The 26754-nt window shown below is 46.1% G+C and overlaps 1 protein-coding gene across 2 annotated transcripts in view; it reads left to right on the top strand.

Annotated features, from left to right (window-relative positions):
• Positions 1 to 26754, top strand: part of LOC146816669 (adhesion G protein-coupled receptor F5-like) — a 675219-nt gene that overhangs the window by 6037 nt on the left and 642428 nt on the right. For both annotated transcript variants that reach the window (XM_085610569.1, XM_085610570.1), the window contains exon 2: positions 15960 to 16085. In XM_085610569.1, the coding sequence (XP_085466695.1) occupies positions 15981 to 16085 (105 nt within the window). In that variant the 5' untranslated portion in view covers positions 15960 to 15980. The remainder of the gene's footprint in view (positions 1 to 15959; positions 16086 to 26754) is intronic.

Genomic DNA, 26754 nt, shown 5'->3' with positions numbered 1-26754 from the left:
TGTTTTGAATTTCCTGCCTCCATGTCCTGGCCACAGTTTGTCTGGGGTCAGAAAAGACTAGTGTTAAGCATTTTGCAAGTATGCTGAGGCAGAGGTTTTGTGGTGCGCAAGCGTGATAGGTGACAGCTCCATCACTCTATCAAGTTAGAGATGGCCCATCCTGCCAGCCACTATTCTCCCTCTGACTCACTGTCTGGAGGCAATACACAAAAACCAACTGCCACCTACGCCTAGTATTATGACCCAAGATACAGACTGCAGGCACCAAATAGTTAGGACAAGAAAATGCCAACTTTCTAAAAGTGCAATTTTCAGAATTGTGACTTAAAATACAATCTTAACATTAAAGAGGGCTTTAAATATTCTATAGACACCAAACTTGATATTCTGATATACTAAGCCTGGGCGGAGTGCGTAGAGTTTTACTCCACGAAACTCGCCGAAGAGCCAGAAAAACCCTGCCGTGCTCCACGGAGTTCCGCCAGCGCCGAAATCTGTTAAGTTGCACTCCTCGCACTGACTTTTAGTGCCAAGAGTTTGTCTCGCACTGTAAAATCAGCATGAGTGGCACTACGCATCACACCAGAGGGCGCTGCTGCTTTCTGCAGCTCGAGTAGACATTCTACTTGAGGGGCAGCTTCCTCAACGCAAATGGCAGATTTCTCAATGCGAGCGGTCGCGAGCGGTCGCGACCTGCTGCGAACGCCTGCAATGAGAAATCTCACCAGGAGGAGGTCTAGTGCGTTATTTTTTTTCTCAAGCACTCATCAACTTACTGTTGGTGAGCCGCTTGAGAACAAATACTCTGATCTGCATCATTTTGCTGAGTTTTTCAGAACTCCACACGGAGCGCGGAGAGAGCAGAATTCTTCGCCCACCCCTAATATATACTTCCATTTGAAAGTTTACATGTACTAAATTTTATAAGATAACCCAATATTATCCTATGAAATAAGTAGGCCTTGAGGTAGTGAAAAACAAATGTGGGAGCATTCCGCTACCAGGACATGTAAAAAGTAAAAGTACATGCTCAACCTTTTAAATACACTACAACCTGCCTATGGGCTGTTTAGGGCCTATCCTAAGGGTGCCTTCCATGTATTAAAAAGGACAGTTTATGCCTGGTAAAAGTTTAACTTTACCAGGTTGGATAGGCTATTAAAATTGCACACATTACATTTACAGGCTCCGGGTCCATGTAGGACCACTCTACTAGGGACTTATGTGTCAATTACATGCTTTGATTGGGTATACGCTAATGTTGCCCTGTTTTTCAGGAGAAAGCGCATGCACTTTAGCACTGATTAGCACTGGTAAAGTGCACAGAGACCTAAGAATAACAAAAACAAATTCTGCAAAATTAAGGAGTAGTGCAAAAAGTTGGAGGGAAGACCACTCTAATGTCGTCTGGTCGAACACTGGTTAATACTTACACTGCAGTGTGTGGGATTTTTCTGGAGTGTAATACCAGCTCATTAAGTGTTATGACTTTGGAATGAAGGATAACCTGTGGAAATGAAGTGGATTATTGCATGTTTTTTCTCTTTATGCCCTCTTTTTCTGGTGCATATTTTGTCTGGCGAAGACATGAAGAGGTAGAGGAATTCCCTCAGACAGATTTGTGTATTGCTGCATTCCAGTGAGCTAGGTGAAAAACACTAGAGAAGGGAGAAATAGACTCCACCTGTACACTTCAAATGGGTGCTCTTTGTTTCAGTGAGAGATCACAAAGAAGATACATCTCAGGAAAAGGATGAGGCTGATAAGGGAATCATAAAGAGTAGGTCTGGGAGCCCGGTATTAAACTTTTGATGCACATATTACAGTGACTGACATCCAAGTGTGAACTCTAGTCACTCCCAAGGCCTGTGTTGTGGGACTATTAGCTGCGGAGTCTCTCCTGCTGTGACAGGTGGCATTTCAAGAGGAAGAGGGAGAGGAGAGGTATGTACTTTAAAAGAAGCAGAACCCCAACATTAAACTTCAAAGACCCAGAACCTAAATTACCTAATGTGTCTGGAAATGTACTATGAAAACGGAAGGTTGACACCCCAAAACTTGTCATCGGCCAAGAAGCGAGACATGCTGTGTGAGGAGGGGAAGTTTTGCAAGACTTCTGCCTATAACCAGGAAAAGTGGGCCTAGGCCTGCTTGTCTTCCTGCTCGGTGAGGGGACATCACCTATGGAAACCAAGACCACCTGCTCTGGAACCTGGTGCCCCAGTGCCTGCCTGCTTGCCAAGACCAGTGTGCCATATGAGGAAGAGGAGAGCATTGGAGGAAACAAGGTTAAGTGAGAATCCCAGTTGAGTGGACTCCCAGCGCTATGTGTGAGGAGTGCACTGCTACACTAATCGGGATGTTGCTCATGTGCAGATTCAAGTTGGTGACCTCCGTATGCTAGGAGAGGGCTGCAATAGTTTGAGTGTCATGCAGTAAGGCATAAGCCTGTACTGCACAGTTGCGGTGTCACTATATACCATGTTCCTGGGACCTAGCCTCACATCCCCATTCACACACTTCATTGGAAGCCCGACTTAATGAGATTGCACTCTCCCTACAACAACTTAAGGCAGATGTTCGTAGCCTATCACACATTACTGAGGATCTGTTAGTTAACTCCTGACTAAGCGGCTCCTTTTTGACCAATCTCCATCGACGCTCGCTCCCAGACTGAGGCTGTTCCTGGCACCCTTCCCCCCGCTATCATAGGGGAACTGCATCCCACTCCACCCACTCACCCCCTAGTTGGCCCTCTGCTCCACACCCTAATTACCCCCTCTCGACCCGCCAGGTGCAGAGCCTCCCTGTCTGATAGTGATAGTGTCAGGATGCTCCTTGCGGAGTGGCAGTTAGCGCTTTACAAATACTAAATGACATTACATTACATATTCATTCTCTATTACTTTCATATGATCTGGCACTCCCCCCGTTCAAACTTGCATGCAATTAAATCAATCCCTACGAATCCCTTCAGGGTACCTAGGCCAAACTTAAGACTTTAAATGAGAACAACTTCACGATAGTCACCCCCACTCTACCTCCACCAAAGGACACCCCCGTCAGTCTCAAATTCGTACTCCTAAACTGCAGATAGTGTGTTAAATACGCTGCGGATATTGCCGATATCATTCTGGTCCAGGATCTTGACCTTGTAATGCTGATGGAAACCTGGCTAAATGACTCAGCCGCTCCCATCCTTGACCTTCTAATGCCTCCCAACTTTGATATGCAAACTGCACGCGTTCTACCACCCCCCTCACAACAACCTTCCCTTCACAGAACAGATCATGGGCGTTATTTCGGCCAAGGCGGATTTCCAGGGCACTCAGATCTTCCTGGGTGATTTCAACCTCCACTGGAATGATGTAAACGATGTGCTGATCAATAGCCTTAAATCCTTCCTACCTGACCTAAACCTTATCCAAATATGTGAAAGCCCTCCACATATCAAAGGAGCCACGTTAGATATTGTCATTGGTAAGCCCAACTCCTTCAGCCTGGAGGCGATCCTCCCATGTGACTGGACAGACCACTATTGCATTACCTTCCTCGTCCTTGAATCAGTAAGAGCAAGCAGATCCCAACCTAAGAACCCAAAACAGTTAAAAAGATGTTTACGGAACATCAACTTGCAAGACCTGACGGAGCTCTGTGATAACATCTTGCTCCCCCCTTTGAACACGTATGATGTCCATGACCTGACGGCCCACTATAACCATGCAATGCTTAATGTACTTGACTCAGTGGCACCACTTCAGCTTAAAAGAATGTCTGCTAAGCTCTCCAAACCATGGTTCAATGATAGTGTTAATGCAGAAAAAAGGAATTTAAGACTTGCAGAATGGAAGTGGCGATCGCATCCCTCCCTTGAACATCTTTGTCACCTGAGATCCTTGTGAAGCATATACAACAAAAGCATTAGATGCTTGAAGGCTACCTTCTTCAGAACTCAACTAGATCAAGCAAAAAAACGCCCCAAAAAATTGTTCGAAATCATCAAGTCCCAATCTAATAATCATCCTAACCTCTCGGCCCTGGGTCAAGGGACACTGCCGACCTGTGAAGAATTTGCTGTTTTCTCGATGGAGACGACTATTAAGATCGAGTCTGAACTACGTTTGGCCCATGATCACATCTCAAGCAGGCCGCTGATCACCCTTTGTCCCTAAGAGTCGAATATCACTGAACCCTCACTGCCCTGCCGCCTCAAAAACAATGCATCCTGGAGTTTGTTCCAAATCGTGGATGAATACACTATACACAAAATGCTGTTGACCTTGAAACCTCCCAATCACTACAACAACCCCCTGCCATCGGATCTGTTCCCGGAAATGAGATCCGCCTTACTAACACTCTGGACGACAATCGTCAATGCTTCTCTTATGCAAGGGGCTATTCCGGATTGCATTAAAGAAGGTTAAGTTACCCCGATCCTAAAGAAACCAAATGTGGTTCCCACAGAACCTCTTAACTTTCACCCAATCACTAACATCCCCACCTTGGCAAATCTCTTGGAGAAATGTGTGCTTGCCCAGCTTTGCCATCACATTGACCATTTCAAACTCCTGGATCAATGCCAATCTGGTTTCCGCCCAGGTCATAGTACAGAGTCGGCACTAACATACATCGTGGATGATGCGCTTAGAATGCTGGATCACAATGAGTCGTGCTTACTGATGAGCCTTTCATCTGCATTTGATGCTAGAACACAGGATGGGGCTGTCTGGGCCGGTATTAAGCTGGTTTTCTTCCTTCCTTCCTTCCTTCAGAACAGATCCCAAAGCTTCAAGGTGAACCAATCCTTGTCCCACTCTGCACCGGTCACCTTGGGGGTGCCACAAGGGTCAGCATTGTCCCCCATGCTCTTTAACCTGTTTATGGAGCCTCTGACAGAAATCCTAAAATCATCTAGCATTCCCTATCATATGTATGTGGATGATACCCAACTATACCTGAAGATCCCCTCCCACGAAGACATCCAGTCCCTCAATTCAGTCCTGCTGGAAACACAAAGCTGGCTGACATGTAATCACCTGAAGCTAAATGCTCTTAAAACGGAATTCCTACTGATCTCACCCCACAACCAATCCCTCGTCATGGAGCAATGGTTGAATTAGCTGACTGCCCTTAACTACAGACCGCACCTTGTAGACTCAGCATCATCTCTGGGCATCATTCCAGACAAAAGCTTGAACATGCAGAAGCAGATCAGCTCCCTCAACAAAGGAGCAAACTTCCAACTCAGCTTACTTAGGAAGCTGAAACCCTCCCTGCTCATGACCTAAAGGCTGCAGTTCAAGCATTAGTGATCTCAAAGCTGGACTATGGTAGTGCAACACTTTGTGGCCTGCCCAGAGTGAGGACGGCTCCTCTTAGGGCTACCCTCAACTCCGGTGCGTGGCTCTTAACTGGCACAAAACCACATCTCCCCGGACTTGCGGGAACTGAATTGGCTGCCATATGAAGCTCGGATACAGCTAAAAATTGCATGAATGGCTCACAAAGCCACCCACTTCAAGACGCTGTTGTACCTTGTGCAGAAACTGGAACTCTTCTGTGGTTCTAGAGCCTCCAGAAGCGCCAGCTCCCTTTTGCTTGAACCTAAAAAAAAATGTTTTAAAAAGACCTATAACCGAGCCTTCTCAGGGATGGCTCAGAGGATCTGGAACTCCCTTCCCCCTGAAGTCAGGGTGATCCTGTCTACTTTCTTCTTCAAAAAAGAAGTCAAAGGGCTCCTGATGAAGAAATGTCTGCCTTAGCCTGGCACCTTCCTCTGATTCTCGGTCCATACCCGTTGACTCTTGCCCAGCCACCTTGTTCATGAGTCTGTCGGACAATTCTAGACTGTGATCTTTTTTTCTCCCTCTGTTGTTTATGATGTGTTTTGAGGTGCCTTTACGAGAATGCTGGACAATTTTGACTTTCAATTTGTCGTTTTGGTTATTCGGTTTTCTATGCTTATTACCTTGTGATGCATAATTTGTAAAGCACTCTGATACCCTTGGTGGTCATGTTCGCGCTTGTTAGGCCTGACACCTTGGCGTGGGTCTCCCTTCCATTTTTTGCTGTTGACTCATGTGTTTTTGCTGGTGTTAGATGCTTTGGGCACTGTGCCACTGCTATCCAGTGCCACAGTGCAAGGGCTCCCTATTGGAGATTGATGTATGGATTAGTGATTCCATGATTGGCTGGTTTGGTTTACCTGTCAGATCCTAGTACAGTGCACCAGAAGTGCCCACGGCTGGTAATCCAAATGCTGCTGGTGGGCTTGCAGCACTGGTTGTGCCACCCACAGAAGCAGCCTGTTAAAGTGTGTCTAAGGCTTGCCATTGCAGAGCCTGTGTGCAGTCTGGTACTGCCATGCTGACTGGGCAAGTGCACCCACTTGCCAGTCCCCAAACATTCCCTTTTCTGCATATTAGTCGTCCCCTATGGTAGGCCCAAGGGCAGGGTGCATTGTAAGTGTAAGGTAGGAGATGCCCAGGTGTGTGTGGCATGTCCTAATAGTAAATTACAGCCATTTATGTTTTTTCACTATTGCAAGGGTACCTGTTCTCAATAGGCCAGAATGGGCAGTTTGATTATTGCACCTTATAATCATAACTGACTCAGGGAACTAGATAGAAATTCAGGTTTAGTACAGAATGATAAAATACATATTTTAGTGAAGTTGGTTTTAACATTCTGTGTTTGAAAATACCACTTTTAGAAAGTTGGTATTTTCTTGTCTAACCATCCAAGCCTGCCTCTGCTTGGTTGTGTATTCCTTGTCTGGAGTTTGAGTGACAGGGGCTGGGGGATTCCAGGAGACAGGGTGAGTCAGCACAGGGCTGAATAGATAGATCTGCATGCAGATGGGTGGGAGGGCTGTGCCTTCCCTCCACAATGCTGGCTCCACCTCCTGTGATGCATCTGATGTCCCTGCCCTGCACTGTGAAAGGAAAGAAGGAGTCATGTAAACAGAGTGCTCCAGGACTGACCAGAAACTGGTTTGGACTAGGCAAAGGCCTCTCTGCCTTCAGAGAACAATGAGAAACTGAGTATAAATATTGGGACCCCAACCCAAGAACTTTAGATCACTTTTGGGAAACAAGAAGAAACCTTTGCTGAGGAGAGGAACCAGAGAGACTGAGGAGAGACTATCCCTAAGCTGAAGTGCTGCTTGGGAGATTGGGCTACAGTGGTTGCCTGACTGCCAAAGAAAGGAGAGTAGAACTTTGTGTGTACTTTCATAAACTTGTGAAGGATCTCCAAGGGCTTGAGAAAAGAGCTTGCCTCCTGCTGAAGTCTCAGGGACAACAGACTTCAACAACCAGCTCCCCAAGAGTTCTTTGGAAGTGCCTGTAGTTGTGCTGGGCTTTCTGAGGGACTGCGTGTCACCAAGGAGCTGGAAGCACAAGTCATGAGCAAGAAGCGTGACGCCGAACTGCCGCTGTCGCTTCACAATGCGAAAGCGCCTCACATCGCCGGAGAAGAGGATCGACGCCACATCAGATGCCGCTGCATCACCGAGAAGCGTGTCACAGAGCCTGTCGCAGCTCGGAAGTATCGTTGAGTTGCCGCATGGCCGTCGGGCGTGCACGCATCGTGTCACATCAAGAAGAAGACGCTATCTTTGTCGCATTGTACCGGATCTTCATCGCATCACGGCGTTGCGTATCACTTCACCACGGAAGCGCATTAAGAAACCCACGCATCACCTCCCCTCGCAGAGAAGAAACTACGCATCCCCTACGCAGCAGTAGGGACCCGATGCATCACCGTTCTTGCGTGTAAGGAACCGACGCATCACCTTCCCTGCAACACTTTTGTTGTATAGTGTTACGCATCCTAAGGAACATTAAACTCAAAGTGTCGTTTTTTAACATCTGAGGAGAACTAAGCTAATTCTACCATTTTAAGTACAGTATTGTGGATTTTTGTCGTTTATGGTCTGGTGTTAAATCTATATAAAGAATACCTTTTTTTTATATAACACTTGTGTGGTGTCCAGCTGTAGTGTTGTCACTTGATTACTGTATGTGTTCACAAATGCTTTACGTACTGCCTCTGAGATAAGCCTACCTGCTTGTGCCAAGCTACAAAGGGGGTGAGCAGGGGTTACTTTAGGAGCGTACCCCCTTACCCTGACTAGACGCAAGGGTCCCTATTTGTCAAAGGTACCTACCTCTGCCAACTAGAGACCCCCAAATCTAACAGCGCTATATAAAAGTGTTAAAATAAAATAAATAAATGAGAAGCTGCCATGAAATATACTGCTTGTTGCAGAGGGCCAAAGCCTGAGTGCGACAGCAGCATTGACCCAGTATGCCTGAAGGGGCCACTGTGGTGCAGATTGCTGTAAGGTAAGGGTCAGTGCCTTGGGTGGAAGTGTTGTGGCAACCCCATATGTCAGGAGGGGCTGCTAGAAACAAATGTGCCATGCAGATCTGGCTGGAGCCAGAGAAATGTGAACTGTGGTGACCTGTGGGTCATGAGGAGCAAACCGACTAAAACTGACCTGACCCTGTGGACCTAGTTGGGGAAAGCCGTGGACACACCACCTAATCACTGGGATTGAGATCAGGAGCATCAGAATAAACCCCCACTTCTGGGGCACATGGAAACGTACCTTGCGGAGGAGCACTGAAACACCTCTGATCACTGCCGGAGCCGACCACATAGGCTCAGAGGAGAGCCGGTGCCTACCGAGTGGTGCTGCACATCCTTCGTGTTGTCGAATCACTGGGAAGGACTGGAGCTGTGAGAGCAACCGTGGACAGGGCATTCTCCAGGATATCAACACTTCCTCTCTGAGAATGAGTACGGGCCTACCAAGCCCAATGGACTCGCTGCTAAGAGCGCTGCAGTGCCAAGACACTTTTGACTATATTCTCAGAGTCAGAGTGGACCTTTGAGTTAAGGCCTGCTAGTGAGCATTCCCTGGATGCAGTCACCAGTAAATGGGGAATAACCCAATACACTGTAAGGAGCAGCTAGAACAGGAATTTGCCATTGAAACACTAGAGCCCCAACCTCAAAAGGGAGTATGTTGTTTGCTATCAATGCCGTTATCTTCCTTTGCATGAGTAGAGTTAGAAATGAAATATTTATTTTTTTATTATAAAAATAAATATATGACTGGATATTGATTTATTGCTCCTGCTATGCGCATTTTGAGTTATGTGTCATGTTCACTGATTTGTAGCCACACCTCCCACGACAAGGTGGGAGCCTTAAACTGCTCATTTGTTGACAGTCTAGTGCAGAAGGGGTAGTTGGCCCAGATGCTCAGGATCTATAGTAGGTCAGGTCCAGTGACATTAGGAGTAAAAGACCTCTATCCCCACAGTTGGGCCCAGTAACCCCTGCATGTCCCGTGTTCCTCTGAAAGGTGTTCTGACAAAACCAATTTTACCATGTTTGAAGGAGAGGGCACAAACACTTTACCACTGGTTAGCAGGGGTAAAGTGCACAGTCCTAAAGTGAACAAAAACGAGTTCAGCCAAAAAAGGGTAGTGGAGGCAAATTGTCTTGGGAATAACACAAAAAGGACATCAGGTCCAACAATGAACAAGTCCTTATTTATAGATATGTTCTCCTGCAAAATGGCCAGAGTTAGTCCTGATAACCCCTAAGTGGTCTGTTCTATTCCCATTTCAAACCAGGGATGTGAAGTTTGCACAGCGACTGGTTAGTGAATGGGAAAGCAATCTGTAATGCAACATGACGTAATAGGTGGCATCGCAGATTGTGCTTTTGCAGGGGATCACAAAACGACTTGCTTAATTATAATAATTATGCAGGTCAATTTTGCAAACCCATGTGATTCCCTGCAAATCCAGGGACAGAGATCTCTAAGGGACAGCAGACTGGGGGACATATGTACAAGGACTTAACGCCACTGTAGCGTACATTTTTTTATGTTACGGCAGCTTTTTTTTATTGCCGTATTTACAAGTTGCTGCAAACTGCAGTTAAGGGCACTTTTCCAGTGTAAACATGAATTTTTAAGATCAGCACTTCTGTTAGCTGGACTTAACGAAAAGGAAATGCAAGGTGGGCGTTCCCATGCAAAAACTGCCGCTAACTCCACTTTGCGATATTTACAAGGAATTCCTTGTATGGTGCGAGACCAAAAATCTGACTCTAACATCAGTTAGAGGCTGTTTTTGAAGACCAGAAAATAGCTGGTCTTATAACTGGAGAAAACACTTTGGGCCTCTTTTCAGAAGGTTTTGGTGCTGGACAGCGCTGCAAGGAATGTTGCTGCGCTACCCCGCAACAAAACTACAGGGCAGGAATCCGTATCATCAATCAGATAGTGCACATTTCTGGGCCTCATTCATAAAAAGTGTTGCATCGCTGCAACAAAACAGCGTTGCAACACTATGCCTGGATGTGTCACTTTGCATATACGGCGCAACGTGGTGCAAGAATCACGCTACAAGTACGTCAAGAAAATGACGCACCGGCGATGCGAAACTGTCCGAAGGGGCTCATGAATAAGCCCCCTGTCTTTTTCCCCTAAGTTGGCGCACAATGGCTGCCATGCAGCAATGCAGGCACCCTTGCACCATGGTGCAAGGGTGACTGTGATGCGGAGTTGATTAATGTTGTGGCTACATCTCTTCTTGAGACGTCTTCAGGTGGGGCTGGACTAGTGGAGGGCGAGAGTGAACTAGTTGACCTTCTTGAAGTGTTGTTTGTCTGGTCTTTTTTGAGGGGCGCCAGGGTGTTGGCGCAGTTGAAGATCCATCGGTGGAGGTTGCGTGCTGTGGTGTTGGCATCTGTAAGCATTGGGGGAGTGGTGGCGGTGAGGGAGTTGACGTAAAGTTCTTCTGTGGCCTTGATCCAGCTGCGACGGGGGGGGACAATGATGGCGATGGTGTTCAATGGGTGTTGTGACGGCCTGATGTAAACAATGATGGTCGGTACAGGAGAGTCGTAGTTGAAGTTCCCACTGGTGGAGAAGATGTGTTCGAGCGTGTGTCAGGCTTTGTGGGTTGGTGCGGTGACTAGCTGCTTAAGTCTGATGTTGGCAAGGTTTCCAAGGAGGGGGTGGTGTTCTACTCACTGGGGTTGTACTGGTGGAATTTGAGGTCTCCGAGTAGGATGTAGTCGGTGGATGGGAGAGCCTGGAGTGCGATGAGGTCTACAATGGCATCAGTGAATGGAGGTTCATGGCCCGGGGGCCTGTAGAAGAGGGTGCCGTGGAGGGTGGCGTTGGGGTTGGTTCCGATCTGGAAGTTTAGGTGTTCCATTGTCACCGTCGGGTCATTAGAGTGGGTGGTCAGTCGGAATGTGCCTTTTTTAGACAATGGCAATGCATCCTCCTGGACGCTTGGGGTGGTCCGTGTGGGGGAATTTGTAGCCGTCGTGGATGGTGATGGTGATGTTGGGTCCAGAGCAGAGGTTGGTCCAGGTTTCCGTCAAGAAGGCGATGTCTGAAGAGGTGGCATCAAGGAGGTCCCAGATTTCTGTTGCATGTTTGTGGAGGGACCGTACGTTGAGGAAGATGCAGTTGAGCCAGTCGGCTGCGCTGTTGGTCGTCTGGGCGGTAGGAGGCGCTGGTGTCTTGGTGTGCTGATGTGGCAGAAGGTGCGTTTGCAGTTTTGACAGGCGCAGGGTGCAAGATAATTCTACAGTGTTGCTAGATGGCAGGTGGTGTGGCGTCCAGGGTTGATGGCGTGGAGGGTGCTGGCGTCGTAGCGGTGAAGTGTCCAAGAGGAAGGGTCCTTGGTGCTGGGCACTGTCCAGGGGCAGACGGACGCAGACTGGCTTGCTTTTTGCACACCCGTGGTAAGCCCACTGCGCATGGCCGCACATCAGCTGCAATTGCCTAGTGCTGGGGGTGGGGACTGAACAGCTGAGAGGCTGGAAACGCAGAAAAGGACACTGGGGGTGCAGGATGTGGGAGGGGAGCGGGGGTTGTAAATATATATTTTTTTAAATCTTACTTTGAGGCCAGCTCCCACGTCTTTTGTGCTCTTGCTCTACTAAGTTTGCTTCCAGGAACAGAAAGCAGGGAGCCGGACTCCCTCCCCTAAGTCAATCACAATATTGCAGTGCGGCTTTGTGATTGTTTTTGAGCGCCTTGACAAGGCGTTCAGCCAGGGGCTGGAGGGGTGGGCATGTTCTCCATGCAGGTTGTAATGCAGCCTGCATTGCGAACAGGGATGTGTGCATGAGTGCTTTGGGCAGCCTGAGAGGGCCGAGCAAACAGTCATTGTGCACTTGAGTGGGCATACCACCCCTGTCCTGCTCCGTGGGTAGAGCAGTATCCCCACCCCACTCCAACCCGCAAAGGAAACATAGCATGAGTACATCAGAAAGTTATCATCATTTGATGTTTCCTCTTCTTGCACTGCTTGAAAGCAGTGGGGTCACACTCTACTGCCGTAGCGAATGAGCCGCCACTGGGGGTGCGTCACTCACAAGTGCTAGGCCTGGGCCCAACTTGACCCCCGGGCCTCCTCTGCTACGCGTCCCACCTTCTCCTCACCTGGACATTGACACTGTGGCGCAGTCTGCTGCACTGTCTCCAAATCTGTGACTTAGCCAGCAGAAGCCTCAGCCAGGTGGGATTCCACAAGCCTGGGTATAGAAGTTGCCACCAAGTTTGCTGGTGAACCTCCCAATGCAGGTGATGTAACAGGGCCCCCTTAGGCGTGACGTGGCTGCGCTCCTGCCACACAAGTACGGCGCAGCTCAGGGGCCTCACCCTCACAGTGTCCAGCCAGTGCAACATCCTCTGGCCTGTGATGCAGAGAGGTGCGGCACACCATTGGTAATCTCCTCTGCACCCTAGTGTAGTGGTGGCACGTGGTATGCGATGCAGACCTCCCTACATTGGTGTGCAGAAGAGCCTCTACCGTTCACAGCTCCAAGAGACACCAGGCGGTCTTCTCACACAGGTCAGCAACGTGTCTCCATGCGACCTGGCAGACTTCACCACTAGGTAAGGGCGTTCGCCATGCCTCAATGTCTACCGCCACAGCTCAGCAACTCCACAGCCACTCCGCATTCCACTCGGGGTCCCAGACGCAGGCCCAGCGAGGTCTCCGGGCCCCGGGAAATGTCAGCCCTTTCAAGATTTTGGATGCCATGGTGTTGCAAGAAGTGTGCAATGCCCAGCGATGCGCCTCTTTTCATGGTTGTAGCCCTGAATTTCCTCTTCTCCTGGGAATCTGGCTGGCCATCCTGGCTGTTGGGGGGCTTTGGGGTGGGATGTTGATCTGTGCTGCTCTTGGCCCTGGCTGCTCCATTCTGTATTCCATTGATTTTGTTTCCTATTTTTCATTAGAGGTGGACTTATAGAGTCAATAAAAGTCACATTGTGCTGAATAACATGAGTTTTTTTTAACTTCGTCAGTTTTCGCCGGTTAACGCCAGAATTTGTATCACCTTCACACTAGTGTTAGCAGCAGTTTTCACCGCGGCTACCTGAAACTATCGCCATGTAGCAACGTATTGTAAATACATTGCTAACAGGGCGATAGTTTTTGGTGATAGGCCGCGTTAAGAAAACTGCAGCTAACTAACGCTAACGCATGTTAGGCGGCAGTTCTTGTGCATATACCCCTGTGTTTGCAGTTCCATTCTGGAGACGTTTATTGTTTTTTTAAATCACCCCATGTCCAATAAAGACAACAGTGCTGTTTTAAAAAATCATAAAAGGTCCAGTTTGGTAAAACATGTTGGAAAAACATCAGGTGGAGCAGACAGTGGTGCCTTGGACTTCAATAGGCTTGCCCCAAAGCCGCTGACGTGATTTGTAATGAGGAAGGTGACACTTTCCCCTTTGTTTATCAGTAGCTTGGCTATAATCCAAAAGGGTATTTTGACACTGTATTAACATGCATATTTTAGTATTTTGGTAGATCTACCAATAGAGACTATTCATGTAACTCTTGGAAAAATATGAAACATGGATCTATGTTAAAATTAATCTTGGAAACATTACAAGAGATTATATATCATCTAGTTCCAAGGATCTTTTTTTATTTAAACGCTGATGCACACAAATTTCTCTTCACGTGAACATGCACTTTTCCCAGCTTTGCAACTAAATGACTACCCCGAAACCCAAAGACTTTAACGTTGCTGTTGTTCTTGCTGTAATTACATTTCTTAGGAGGAACAGCTATTTTTAAGTAAGATCTAGGATAATACATTGTTTTTAAACATTCACCAAAGGCAATTCTAGAATCAGCACGCTCCCTGGTCCACGTGCTAATTGTCAGATTGAGAATGTTACTAAGTCAGCCATTTTGACTCATTGTTGCCACCTAGTTCTGCAACTTCTAATTGCCATGATTTTAACGGGCCCTGGATATATTTAGTAAAAAATTAGACCTAAAATGGTGGCACTAGGCGGAGAAAAAGAATAAAAGTGGCCCACCTCTTACCGCACTCTCCAACTATTAGCATGCAGACTTGAGAGTGTGCTGATTCTAGAACTGATAAAATCTGAAAATGCTAATGTGCCTTCCTTCAAACTTTAAAGAATATAAAATAACAGCAACAGCAGCAATATTATTTCAAACCACTAAATAGAAAGTAATTCAAAAACGGTGTCTCAGGATTGCATCTTACCGCATCTGCACACTTGTCCTAAGAAGAATAGTGGTTATAACGCAAAACCAGTCCCAAATGCTTGTTTCCCTTCCAGGGAGGATCTGAACTGGCAGTTCGGGCAGGGTCAAGACTGAATTGCATATGGCTGGGTCCAAACTGGGGTGGCTTGGTGAGAAAAAGAATGATGGATATTACCCATATCTCTTGACTGGGGCTGAGTGTTTGAAAAGTTTCAACGCTGCGTCCATCATCTTGCTGTGCTTACCCACTTACATAGCCTATTAGACATGTCTCGGGCCTGCCATTGCAGAGCCTGGATGTGTAGTTTTAAACTGCCATGTCTTTCTGACAAGTTAAACCTTCCTTTGAACACATATACGTCATCCCTAGGGTAGGCCTTGGACAGTCCAGAGGGCAGGGTGCAATGTATTTCAAAGGCAGGACATGTACTTTCAAGTTTTCAATGTCCTGATAGTGAAAAACTCTTACATTCATTTTTTACTACTGCAAGGCTTATGTCTCCCACAGAGTAACATTGGGATTACATTATTACATTTTGTGAGCGTAATTTCCAAATTGGAAAACATGACTCGTTCACGTTTGGTGTCTCTGGAATCCTAATTCAATATCCTGATTTTAGATTACAATTCCTAAAATGCCACTTTAAAAAAGTGCAGCAAGCACAACAATGCCAAAACTGACTCTTCTTTGAAAATCACATGAAAAACTTAAATACATTAACATTATATTAATGTTAAGCCTGACTGCTCTGTGCCAAGCTGCCAGAGTGTGAGCACAGGTTAATTTGGAGTTTGTACATAGTACTGACTAGGATTGTGGTTCCTGCTTGACCAAGGCTGACACACAACCAGTAACCCAATTTCTAACAGTCTTGTACTCATCCAAGTTTTCAAATTCTAAGAGCACAATTTCCGGTTGTTCATCTAAATCCAGGCCCTAGTTCCAAAAACCAATAACTGGGAAATTAGCAACTCATCTATGGCTTGCGATTGCAACTCTGCTCATAAACCATTGATACATTACGCTCTGAATCGGAAATAGGAGAGGGACGCCCCTTTCATACACTCTCCGATATGTGATTTGGAGAGAATGGCAAATGCCCTTTTATGATTTGGACAGGATTATCTAACTCAAAAGAGGACTTTTGCACATCAAGAAAACCTAGTTTGCAGGTGCAAACTGTGTGATTTTGCAAATTGGAGGGCTTACGATTGTAAGGGACTGTGTACATAAGACCCAAGGTCTCTTCCAGGTTGGCCAAGCTACCTTACATCCAGTCAGATAAAGCTCTTTATTGTTCATATGCAGAATAAGTTATTGATGTATTTGAAATAATGTGCATTTTTTGTAACATGTTACCTTTCTTTTTAATGCAGTGGTATCCAAAGAAAAGAAAAATGAAATCATGCTGGATAGTCATACTCTGTCCCTTATGTCTTTTCTTCAATGAACCTTCTGCAAGTGCCTCAGAACGGAGAGTAAACAAACTGTTCTCTGAAGAGGTAATTACACTGACTATATCTATATGTTTTTGTACTTTTTGTCTGGCATTCATACAGAGCATATTGAAACATAATCATCTGATCCATGTATTTAATATGTATGTGGTATATATCTAGAGCAAACAGAAGGGCAGCAGAGCACTGTACAGGGACAGAGACAGCCGGACAGTCTGCATGCACTTGAGGGGAGGCGAGTTCTGAGAATGGAAACTTGCAGTTACTGCGACTAAGTGGTCACTGATGATATTCCTCAATGCCCAATTTCACAATTTTACATACAAGTGGTTCTTGCATTCGCAAATGGAGAAGGCCCACTTTCTATTATATCTTTTAGGATGTATTTTTTTCTTATCTGGCGATGTCCTGGCTCCTGGTCCTTTATTGTCCCGTTGATGGTCTTGCGATTTTTTGACAATGTATTGAGGGATGACGTTTCTGCGAGCCTTGTCCATGATGCAATTGGACAGATCGGGATGATATTAGCCAATGCAGGTCTTTTAACGTTGTGTGATGTGGTCAAAGTTCATCAGGTCATGGAATGTTCTGCAGCAAGTAGGATGACTTTCAGAGTGCCTTGAGGGGAGCATTGCCCAGTGCAGGCGAGAGAGGATTAAGGCTCTGCCAGAAAGTCAAATGAAAAGCAGGGTGGCATCAGGCCCGTATAACCCAACGTTTGTGGGCTCTGCCCTGTCTGAGCCTAAGAGTAGGGCAGGACCTTTCGCATTGCTTATATGGACTAAACCTGCCCAGTGCTAAGGGTGGAAGCTGATATGCTACATCAGGGTCTCCTCCTCTCTTCTTGAATTCCACAGGAAGGTGAAGACCTGGCTTTTAAATTAACCAAATTACCATAGGTAGCGGTAGGCGCACACAGACCTCCTCAGCACCAGGATACCCTCATGGGTGATGGTGCACTAGACTTCCTCAGCACCAGGATACCCTCATGGGTGATGGTGCGCTAGACTTCCTCAGCACCAGGATACCCTCATGGGTGATGGTGCGCTAGACTTCCTCAGCACCAGGATACCCTCATGGGTGATGGTGCGCTAGATGTCCTCAGAACCAGGATACCCTCATGGGTGATGGTGCGCTTTACAAATAAACGTGACATAAACTAACCTCACCTAACTTAACACAACACACCACGCCACACCCCACCACACCACACCACATCATACCATAAGATTAAATAACATAACATATTTCCTCCTGTACTGTGAGACTGGGAGGAAAATGAACAGATGAAGAAGACTGCAGTTCAGGCTTTCATCCCCTGTTTGATGTATTGCCTTGTGCCTGCTTTCTAAACAAAGACCATCTGAAGCCAATTTTCATGAGGTGCTACATAAAAGCGACTGAGAGAAGCTAGACACATGCATAAGCTGCAACTGTAATCTGTATTTTATACAGAATTTCGTACCAACACATTATCATTTTAAACTCAAAACATGTGTTTTACTACTTGACGCATGGCCCGTTTGAAATACACCAACCAACCTAACCTCCTATCATTTGAAAATTCTGTTAGGTTATTTGTCAACTATCATGTGTGTGTGTGTTAAACTGAAATCAAGTGCGATGACTTGTTCTTTTCATTTTTCCATTGTTTATATTATCTAGTCTATTGGATTTGTACAGTTGAATTGAAATTGAATTGAAATAGATTTATTGAGCGCGGTTGCTGCCCAAGGGCGTCCAAGCGCTGAGATAATTGGGGAGACATGCTGAGTGGCAGATTAGAACTCGGAGGCTTTGGTGAATAACCAGGTTTTCAATTTTTTTCTAAATGATAGTAGGTGCGGGTTGGAGCGGAGTGGGAGGGGGAGAGTATTCCAGAGTTTAGCTGTGTTCAATGAGAACAACCTGCCCCCGGATCTGGCTCTTTTCACTCTAGGGACCTTTGCCAGGAAAGTGGCCCCAAGTAGTTTGGGGCCACTTCAGAGCACTGATACCAGCCTATCATGATTCCAAACCTCTGTGATCCCTGCATGTAAAACAGCGCTCAAGTTCCATAAATAAGTGAATTTGACATATCTAGTCACTGATATTAACTAAATGAGTTTAAAATCCGGAGGCTGGGAGTAGCGCATCGATCATTAAAGCAACATTTGTATTTCTAAGCTTGTGCTCAATTGCTTGGAAAGTATTATTGACTGTTCTGAGATGTTGCATTTGTAATGCTTGCTTATGTGAGTAGTAGGTAGGGATACCAAACATCACCATGCAAAATCCTGGCCTTAAAAGTGACAGGTCTGGCCGCAAACTTCTGGCATTAAATTTGACAGGTCTAGTCTTAAATTTGACAAGTCTGGCAGGAAACTCCTGGCATTAAATTAGACAGGGCTGGCCGCAAACTGCTGGCCTTAAAAACCCTGGTTTTAAAAGGGGTGACATGTAGGGCTAGTCCTAAAAGTGGCATGTCTGGCTGCAAAACATGGATAGTTGTGTATATGTTTAAAACTGCGCAGAAAAGTGCGTGCATGTAGGAGGGAAATGTCTGGGCCTGTTTTAAAACTGGGGGGTTGCAGACAGCTGGTGGGTGAACAGCTGCGGAGCAGGCCTGAGGTCACGTGACCGTGTTGTGTTGTAGAGGTGTACGCCTCTTTTAGGGGTTGTGGTTTCTTAGAATACATATAAGCATGTGGCAAGAGCCGTGTACAGCAAGCAGACGTTTGAATACGCCAAGGGACCCACAGCCAAAATGAAGAGATACAACCCGCTCGTGAAAAGCGCCATGGTGGATGGCTCCCAGACCCTTATCAATAGATATTACCGCAGCTTAACACCTCTGGTAATGGACGAGAATGCTCAACAAGAAACACCTCGGGATATGGGCTGCGACGTTACTGGTTTTGGCAACGGCGTGTGTAGGCCTATGGAGGAACTTAGGCTCAAGGATTACGGATGCCGGATGGGCCCGGTTAAGTGCGACAGCAGCGAAAGTGAGGGCTCGGGTAGTGGCAGTGTGTTTGCTGGCCTCTGTTCAGTGGACCTGGAGGAAGATGAAGAATTTGTAGCACCTCCTAACGCACCCGTCTATGAAGACATGGACCTTCAGGAGAAGACGCCTGAGAAGAAGGAAGGTATGCAACAGCCGGGGACAAGCGTCGAAGATGCTGGGACCTCGCAGGACATGGACGACTCACAAGATTTCAGAGCCGCAGCATGGGGCTGTGATAATGCAGAGGTTAGTAGGAAAATGTTATGAATAGATAGTTAAAAAAAAAATGATGTATTTTATTTCTTCAACTAACGTATTGTCATTCTGTCTTCTTTTGACCCCTAGAGAGCAGCACCCGCTGGATGCACCTACTTCATAATGGACTATGGTATAGAGGCTGTAACACCTCCTAACACGCCCGTCTATGAAGACATGGACATTCAGGAGAAGACGGCTGCAGAGAAGGAAGGTCTGCAACAGCCTGGGACAAGCGTCGAAGATGATGGGGTATCGCAGGACATTAGCGACTCGCAAGATTTCAGAGCCGCCGCAGAGGGCTGTGAAAATGCAGAGGTTAGTATGAAAATGTTATGAGCAGATAGTTACAAAAAATGATGTATTTTATTTCTTCAACTAACGTATTGTCATTCTCTCGTATTTTGAACCTAGAGAGAAACCCCAAAAAGGCCGGCTACAGAGTGGAGGCATGTGTCAGGGTGGCGACCTGCAAAAGCGAACAATGTAATTTTCAATTGTCTGTGGTGTTCAAAACAAGCTGAAAGTTCCACATGTCAAAACCGTGAGGGCTGCGATAAGTGTGTATGCGGCTCCGACGCGTGTGAAAAGGAAGAGCCAGGATTGCCCGACGACGTCCGACAGGCAGCTAAGGCTTTCGCCGCGTCTGTGGTACTAAATTGTGTCAAACGGGACTATTACAGCCTTTGTCAAGGCCATCAAATCAAAGATCCTCAGCAGGCGGTGCACGAATGCTTGTGTGAATCATACAGATCAAGAACAATACGATATATTTGTACTTTGCTAGACCCTTACAAGGTATATAAACTGCTAAGGGTTGTGTATGGTTTGTACAATGAAAAGAAAGATGTCCACCCCGATATGTTGATGATCTTGATGGGGGCAGTCAATGAGATCAGATACGCCTTAGACCCTAGCTCAAAACTAACCGCTATGCAGGGAATGGACACTGCTTTCAATAGAAGGATGATAGAAAGACTCATAGCAAGGCGTATGTGTAATGTGTATAAAAAAAATAGACAAGTATGGTCTTTGGCCCCCCGAAGACTGTTTTAAGCAGGTTCTTATGTAACGTTACATGATAGCGTGTATTTAGAACAAACTAGTAGAATGTTAAAGCCAAAAGGGTGACGCTGTGTTAAGTCGTACTATACAGAATGTGAAAATATATGAAACCCATGTCTATGATTTTGCTACTATTCTTTATTTTTTTAATAAAACGTTCTTACACAAAACAAGCGTCATTCATTGCATTGTGTAACGGTTGATAACATGCCGGGGGGCGTGTTAAGAAAACTTTATTACGATACTAGGGGAGTTGGCAGCTTGGGGAGCGCCGAAGCTCTATATAGAAGGGCTGTGGATGAAAAGGAGTCGGTCAGCAGAGAAGCTGTGAAGACTTGGTTATCAGGCGAGGAGGCGTATTCACTCCATAAACCAGCCAGAAGACATTTTAAGAGACGCCCAACAATCGTTAATGCGCAATTAGATTATCAGTGGCAAGCGGACATAATAAGTCTTCAAGATATAGCAAAACATAACAACGGATCTTGTTATATATTAACCGTCATAGATGTGTTGTCCAAGTATGCCTACGCAGAGGCGCTGCGTGATAAAAGTGGGGCTAGCGTCACAGCCGCTTTTAAAGCCATCTTCGATAAGGGACATATTCCTCACAAACTACAAACAGACGCCGGAAAAGAATTCTTAAACAAGGCATTTCAGAAATTATTAAAGCAACACAATGTTCAACATTTTGTAACACACACGGAGGCAAAAGCAGCTGTTGTAGAACGGTTTAACAGAACCTTAAAGTCTAAGATGTGGAGGTATTTTACGGCCCACAACACCTACAGATACGTGGATGTTCTGCAGGCTTTCTTAGCTGTATATAATGCCAGTTATCACAGGACCATCAAAAGGGCCCCCGAAGATGTGACACCTAGTAATTCGTTAACTGTTTGGAGAAATGTGTATGGCCGTAATTTCGATACAAAGGTGAAGAAGCCTGTTTTTAAAAAAGGTGATCACGTAAGGATTTCAAAATTGAAAGGAGTCTTCACGAAGGGTTACCAGCAGACTTTTAGCGATGAAATATTTATAGTGGAAAGTGTGGAGCTTAAGGAAGGGCTGTATATTTACAGGTTAAAGGACTACGATGGGGAAACGGTGTCTGGGTTTTTTTACAAGGAAGAGTTACAAAAAGTGCCAGATGATCCGAACCGGGTGTACAGGGTTGAAAAGGTTCTGAAAAGGAAAGGTAGCGGGGCTAAGAGCCAGGCATATGTCAAATGGCGGGGGTGGCCTGAGAAATTTAACAGTTGGGTGTTGGCCAGTTCCCTGAAGGGAGTGTGAGCTCAAAACAGCTGATACGATGGAGACAAAACCCTTTTATATAACCTTACCATCCAACGCCTCTAAGGGCATGTTCCCCAACAATCAGATTTCTAATTACACCGTCAAATTGGCTAAGCCTGTGGACCTGAAAGGGGACTGGGAGGTTGCCCTAACAGAAATCCAGTACCCTCGAACATGGAATACCTTTACAGCGGCCGAAACCAAGTTCCAATTCAAGCGTGAACAGGACCCCAAGGTCCTAAACGTATCCTTCCCTCATGGCTACTACCCAAGCGTTTCAAGCGTTGTCGAAGCCATCAACAAATCCATAGCTGCCATAGAACCGCTGCCGAATATTCATCTGGTGCTAGATAACGTTAGAAGGAAGGTGTTTCTCAAATCCATAAACCGCAATACTCTGTTTAACTGCTCCGGTAAATTAAAAAGGGTTTTAGGGACGGTAAAACATGTGAAAAGTCCGGTGGAACAAGATCACACGTGCCCCGATATTAACGGGGGGTTCTACACGCTCTATGTGTATGGCGATATTGTAGAGGCTCAGAGGATCGGGGATAGTTACTCGCCGCTGTTAAGATGTGTTCATGTACAGGGTGATAATAATACCATGGTCAATATCCAATTTAACAAACCTGACTACGTCGCCGTTTCTAAAAACCATTTTGACACTATTTCAATTATGATCTACGATGATCAGTCTGAGCCGGTGGCCTTTAAATACGGGAAAGTTATTGTTAAGCTTCATTTAAGGCCTAGACACGACAGGGGATATTAAGCAGCAGGAATGGTGGTTATGAAAACCTACGGAGATCCGTCTATGTACAGAGACTATTACAGAAGTCAAGCCGGTTATGGAGGACCGCCGTACTTTCAAGGGTCACCTGTTATGTACGGGGCTGGATTAGGAGGATTCTTTAGAAGTCTGTTTAGAAGAGCTATGCCTTTCCTGAGAAGAGGCTATGAAATTGCAAAACCCCATGTTAAGGCGGCTGCCACGAACATTGCCCAGGAGGTGGTGGGGTCTGTTACATCGGCGGTTGCAGAGCGCATGAACAAGCAACCTCAAGAAGGAGCGGGTTTGGTGTATAAACCACGCGCGAGTGTCAAAAGGAAACGTGGGGTTTCCAGACGCAGGGGCCCTCCGGCCCCCTATAAAAAAAGGAGGAGCTCTTCAAAACGCACTCAGAAAAGAAGCGCCCCAAGAAGGAAGAGAGCTGCCAAGAAGCGAAACGGCTCTAAAGTAAATATTTTTTAAAGACTCGTAAACACAGCCATGGCCTTCGTACATTGTGGATCTGGAGAGTGCGCCAAATCAGAGTTAGACTTGTTTAGTCTAAAACCCACGCAGACAAGCATCAAAAACAGCTTCTTCATGGAGGTATCACCTTTAGCAGCGCTGACGCCGCTGGCCCCCATAGAGTTTTGTGTGTCAGGGTCCACGGATATGTATTTGGATCTCAACAACACGTTGCTACATCTTATGTGTAAAATCGTCAAAGCCGATGGGACCGACATTGAAGACGGCGCTAAAGTGGCAACGATCGCTTACCCGCTAGCTACCCTGTTTAACCAAGTGGACATCACCTTGGGTGATCGACTCATCACCCAGAACGATAACATGTACGCCTACAGAGCCTACATCGAGAGCATTCTAAATTACAGTAGCGATGCCCTTGACACGCAACTTTCAGCGGGTCTGTTTCACCGGGATACATACGGACAGTTTGAAATTACAGCTCTGGATGGAGCCAATAAGGGTTTTATAAAAAGAGCAAGGCAGGCGGCAAGTAGTCGTACCTTTGACCTCCTAGGTCGCATACATTCAGACCTCTTCTTCCAAGATAAACTGCTCATCAACGGAATTGATCTTAAGCTCAAGCTCACTCGCAACAAGGACTCATTCTGCCTCATCAGTGGGGATGCGGAACACTACAAGCTGAGCATCCTGGCCGCGAGCCTGTTTGTAAAGAGAGTGAAAGTGTCACCGAGCGTCAGGTTGGCGCACGCCGAAGCTTTACAAATATCCAACGGCAAGTACGCTGTGGAAAGAGTATCTCTGAAGGTATTCAGCATCCCCGCAGGAACCCGCTTAACACAGCAGCAGAATTTATTTCTGGGCCAGCTACCCAAACTCATCATCATAGGTTTTGTGGACAATACAGCTTTTAGTGGTACCTATGCCTCAAACCCCTTCAATTTTAAACACTACAAAATCAACTACGCGGCGCTGGTCCACGAGGGCACTGTGATTCCTGCAAAACCCTACACACCCAGTTTTGCAGCCGGTCATTACATCAGGGAATATCAGGGTCTGGTTTCGATAACAGGAAAGCATCAAAGGGACTGCGGTGTAGCCGTGTCAAGAGAAGGCTATGGGAGCGGATACACGCTGTTCGCATTCGACCTGACCCCCGACATGGAAGATGGCGATCACTACAACCTGGTCAAAAATGGGAATCTAAAAGCTGAAATACGTTTCGCAGACCCTCTGACGGCTAATGTGAACATGGTCGTATTCTCGGTATTCGACAGCATCATACAGATCAACCACGCAAGACAGATTTTGTTTGACTATCTTTAAAGACATTTGCGAAATGGATACTGTGCAGATACGTGACTTCTTAAACAGACATAAATACGCTAGGAAATACTTTTTGGGTGTTTTCCCTAGCGATGGGTTACCAAGCGAAATAGGGCCAGAAAGACCGTGCACCCTAGTCTTTAACACAGACCCGCATGACAAGAGTGGGACACACTGGGCCGCCATGTTTATAGCGAGGGACAAGGTTACAGTGTTTGACAGTACAGCAGAGTTCCCTGAACACAGACTCTATACACGGCCCATATTCAAGTTTGTGAAAAAAGCTGCAGCGGTGGTGGAGTATAACAAGCTGAGGGTGCAGGATTCCATGGCCATCACATGCGGGGAACACTGTATTTATTTTATCAGTAAAATGTCAGAGGGTCTTTCGTTTAGAAATTTCTTAAATCTATATTCGAGGGATCTTGTTAACAATGACAGTATAGTTGTGAAATATGTAAAAGAAAACACAAGGGCGTCGGTCAGACCTGTGAAAACCGAATATGTAGCTTGTCAAAACTGTAAGGGTTTATAACAATCGTATGCTTAATGTTGAACATGTAAAATAAAGACATTATATTTTAAAAAAACATGTATTCAGACTCCGTATTTCAATATACATGCACCTTAAATGTTTTAAAAGACGACTGAGACGGCTTGAAAAGTTATAACATGTGTTTATTACAAACAGGTTGGTAGGTGGGTCATCAGTTTCACATACTTTATTGAAGAAACCAATGAAGTCGAAAAAACCAGGAACGTTTATACATATAATACACACAATTATTCAAAAAGTCTGTAGAACCATCAAGGCGTAATCCACGTGAGGGGTTTGGGCACAGTCTTTTTGCGCGGTGGCGCCTTAGGTGCAGGGGTCGACCATGTCGGGGATAGCCTTCGAACTTCAGAACTTATAGGCGATGGTAGTAGGGGGTCCTTCAAATTTTCCAACAGGCGACGGTGTTCATTATTCCCAACGAGTGTGGAGGGTATATTGAGTTCAGCAGCGGCTTGCAGAAACTGATCCCAACCCCGAGGCGCATTTTGAGGCGTCAGGATTTTGGGATGCCTGAGACCTTTGACTAGATCGTACATGTGCGACCCTGCAACCGGTTGTCCCCTGTAGAGAAATTCACCTCGCTCATTCCAAGAGGTTAGGTCTTTAGAAGCTGCGAGTTTACTCATTATCATCTGCGCAGCCCCTCTGTGTCTCTGGCTTATATTTTTTAAGAGATCGCCAACAAAGGTATCTGAGGATGTTGCAAGATCGGGAGGCGGTTGCAGGGGCTGCGGGGCGTTGGCTGGAGCTGTTGGTTGTTCAGAGTCTGCGGTATATAGAGTCAGCTTGTTTTTCTCGGTATTCCACTGGGTGTAGGAATTTAAGAATTTTTTGAGAGTGGCGGTGTAAAGGTTAGCCTTGTCGTAGGGATTTAGATCGGTCCTGCTCAAAATTTCTTGAATTTCAGTATCCAGACGTAGAGTCTCATTTCTACGGATATCCCAGGCGTTGTCCGAGGAAGACCCCATATGCTCCATTTGTTGCCTAGGCACCAGATACATTTTTGTGGCGTGTTCCATCACCGGCCCGTGATGAGGCTTGTAATTATAGGTATAGCAATGCCCAACAAGTTACCTATAAAACCCCCAGACTGTCTCACCAGTTTCTTCTTTGTGATGAGCGATGCCCTTTTATTACTGAGCTTCCTGATAAGACCCCTCTTCTTCTTCAACACCTGCAACTGACGCTTTGATATAGGAACGTTGCCTTTTAGGGTGTTTAGGGCTATTTCTGAAATGGCAGACACTAAATCGTCAGAAGCGGCGCCCAGGATGGCTTTTCTGTGTTGGGGGCTGGCTGTAGCAAGCATTTTCAGGAGAGCTAGATTGCGACGTAGGCGGGCAGACATGGTCAACACCTTGTGTTATAAGGGAGGGTCTGTAAATGGCTCTAAAAGGCATCAGCGCGGCTTTTTATAGGGTCGGGTCTTGGGCATTGGGGTGTAAACTACAGGGAGGTCGGGGGGAAAAATATCAGCCCTCAGTCTATAGTCTTCTAGAGTTTCATTTTTTAAGTCTACCAGCAGGTACCCGTGGTGTTTTGATGTAGCGTCGTTAAAGGCCTCCATGAAGAAGTGTGTGTTGCCGGGGTACATCTGCTTAGCTATGACGGATATTTGTTGTTTGTCACGGGGGTTTTTAAATAAAACAAGGTATGAAGCGTTGAGAGCTACAGACCGACTGTTCTTTCCCTTGTAAAACAAGTTCTGCACAATGTAGCAGATGCTTAGATTGCGATGATGTGAATATTGAGTAAAAGCTCTCTCTAACTCCGGATGATCACCACCTTCACGCATAAGGTCATCGACAATTATCATATTTACAAGGGTAGGGGGCAGTAGCTCGTCATCGTTGAGGTTATCCGGTATGCCCTCTATAAATTTGATATGGGGGAACCTCCGAGCTAAGTCTGTATAAAGAGGCTGCCAGCATGAATAAAGCCACACAATGTTGTTAGGGGTTTGTGATAAAACAGAGCC

This window comes from Triturus cristatus, chromosome 6, assembly GCF_964204655.1.
Source record: "Triturus cristatus chromosome 6, aTriCri1.1, whole genome shotgun sequence".
NCBI lineage: Eukaryota > Metazoa > Chordata > Amphibia > Caudata > Salamandridae > Triturus > Triturus cristatus.
The sequence above is the reverse complement of the archived record's forward strand: the minus strand, read 5'-3'. Positions and strand labels throughout refer to the sequence as shown.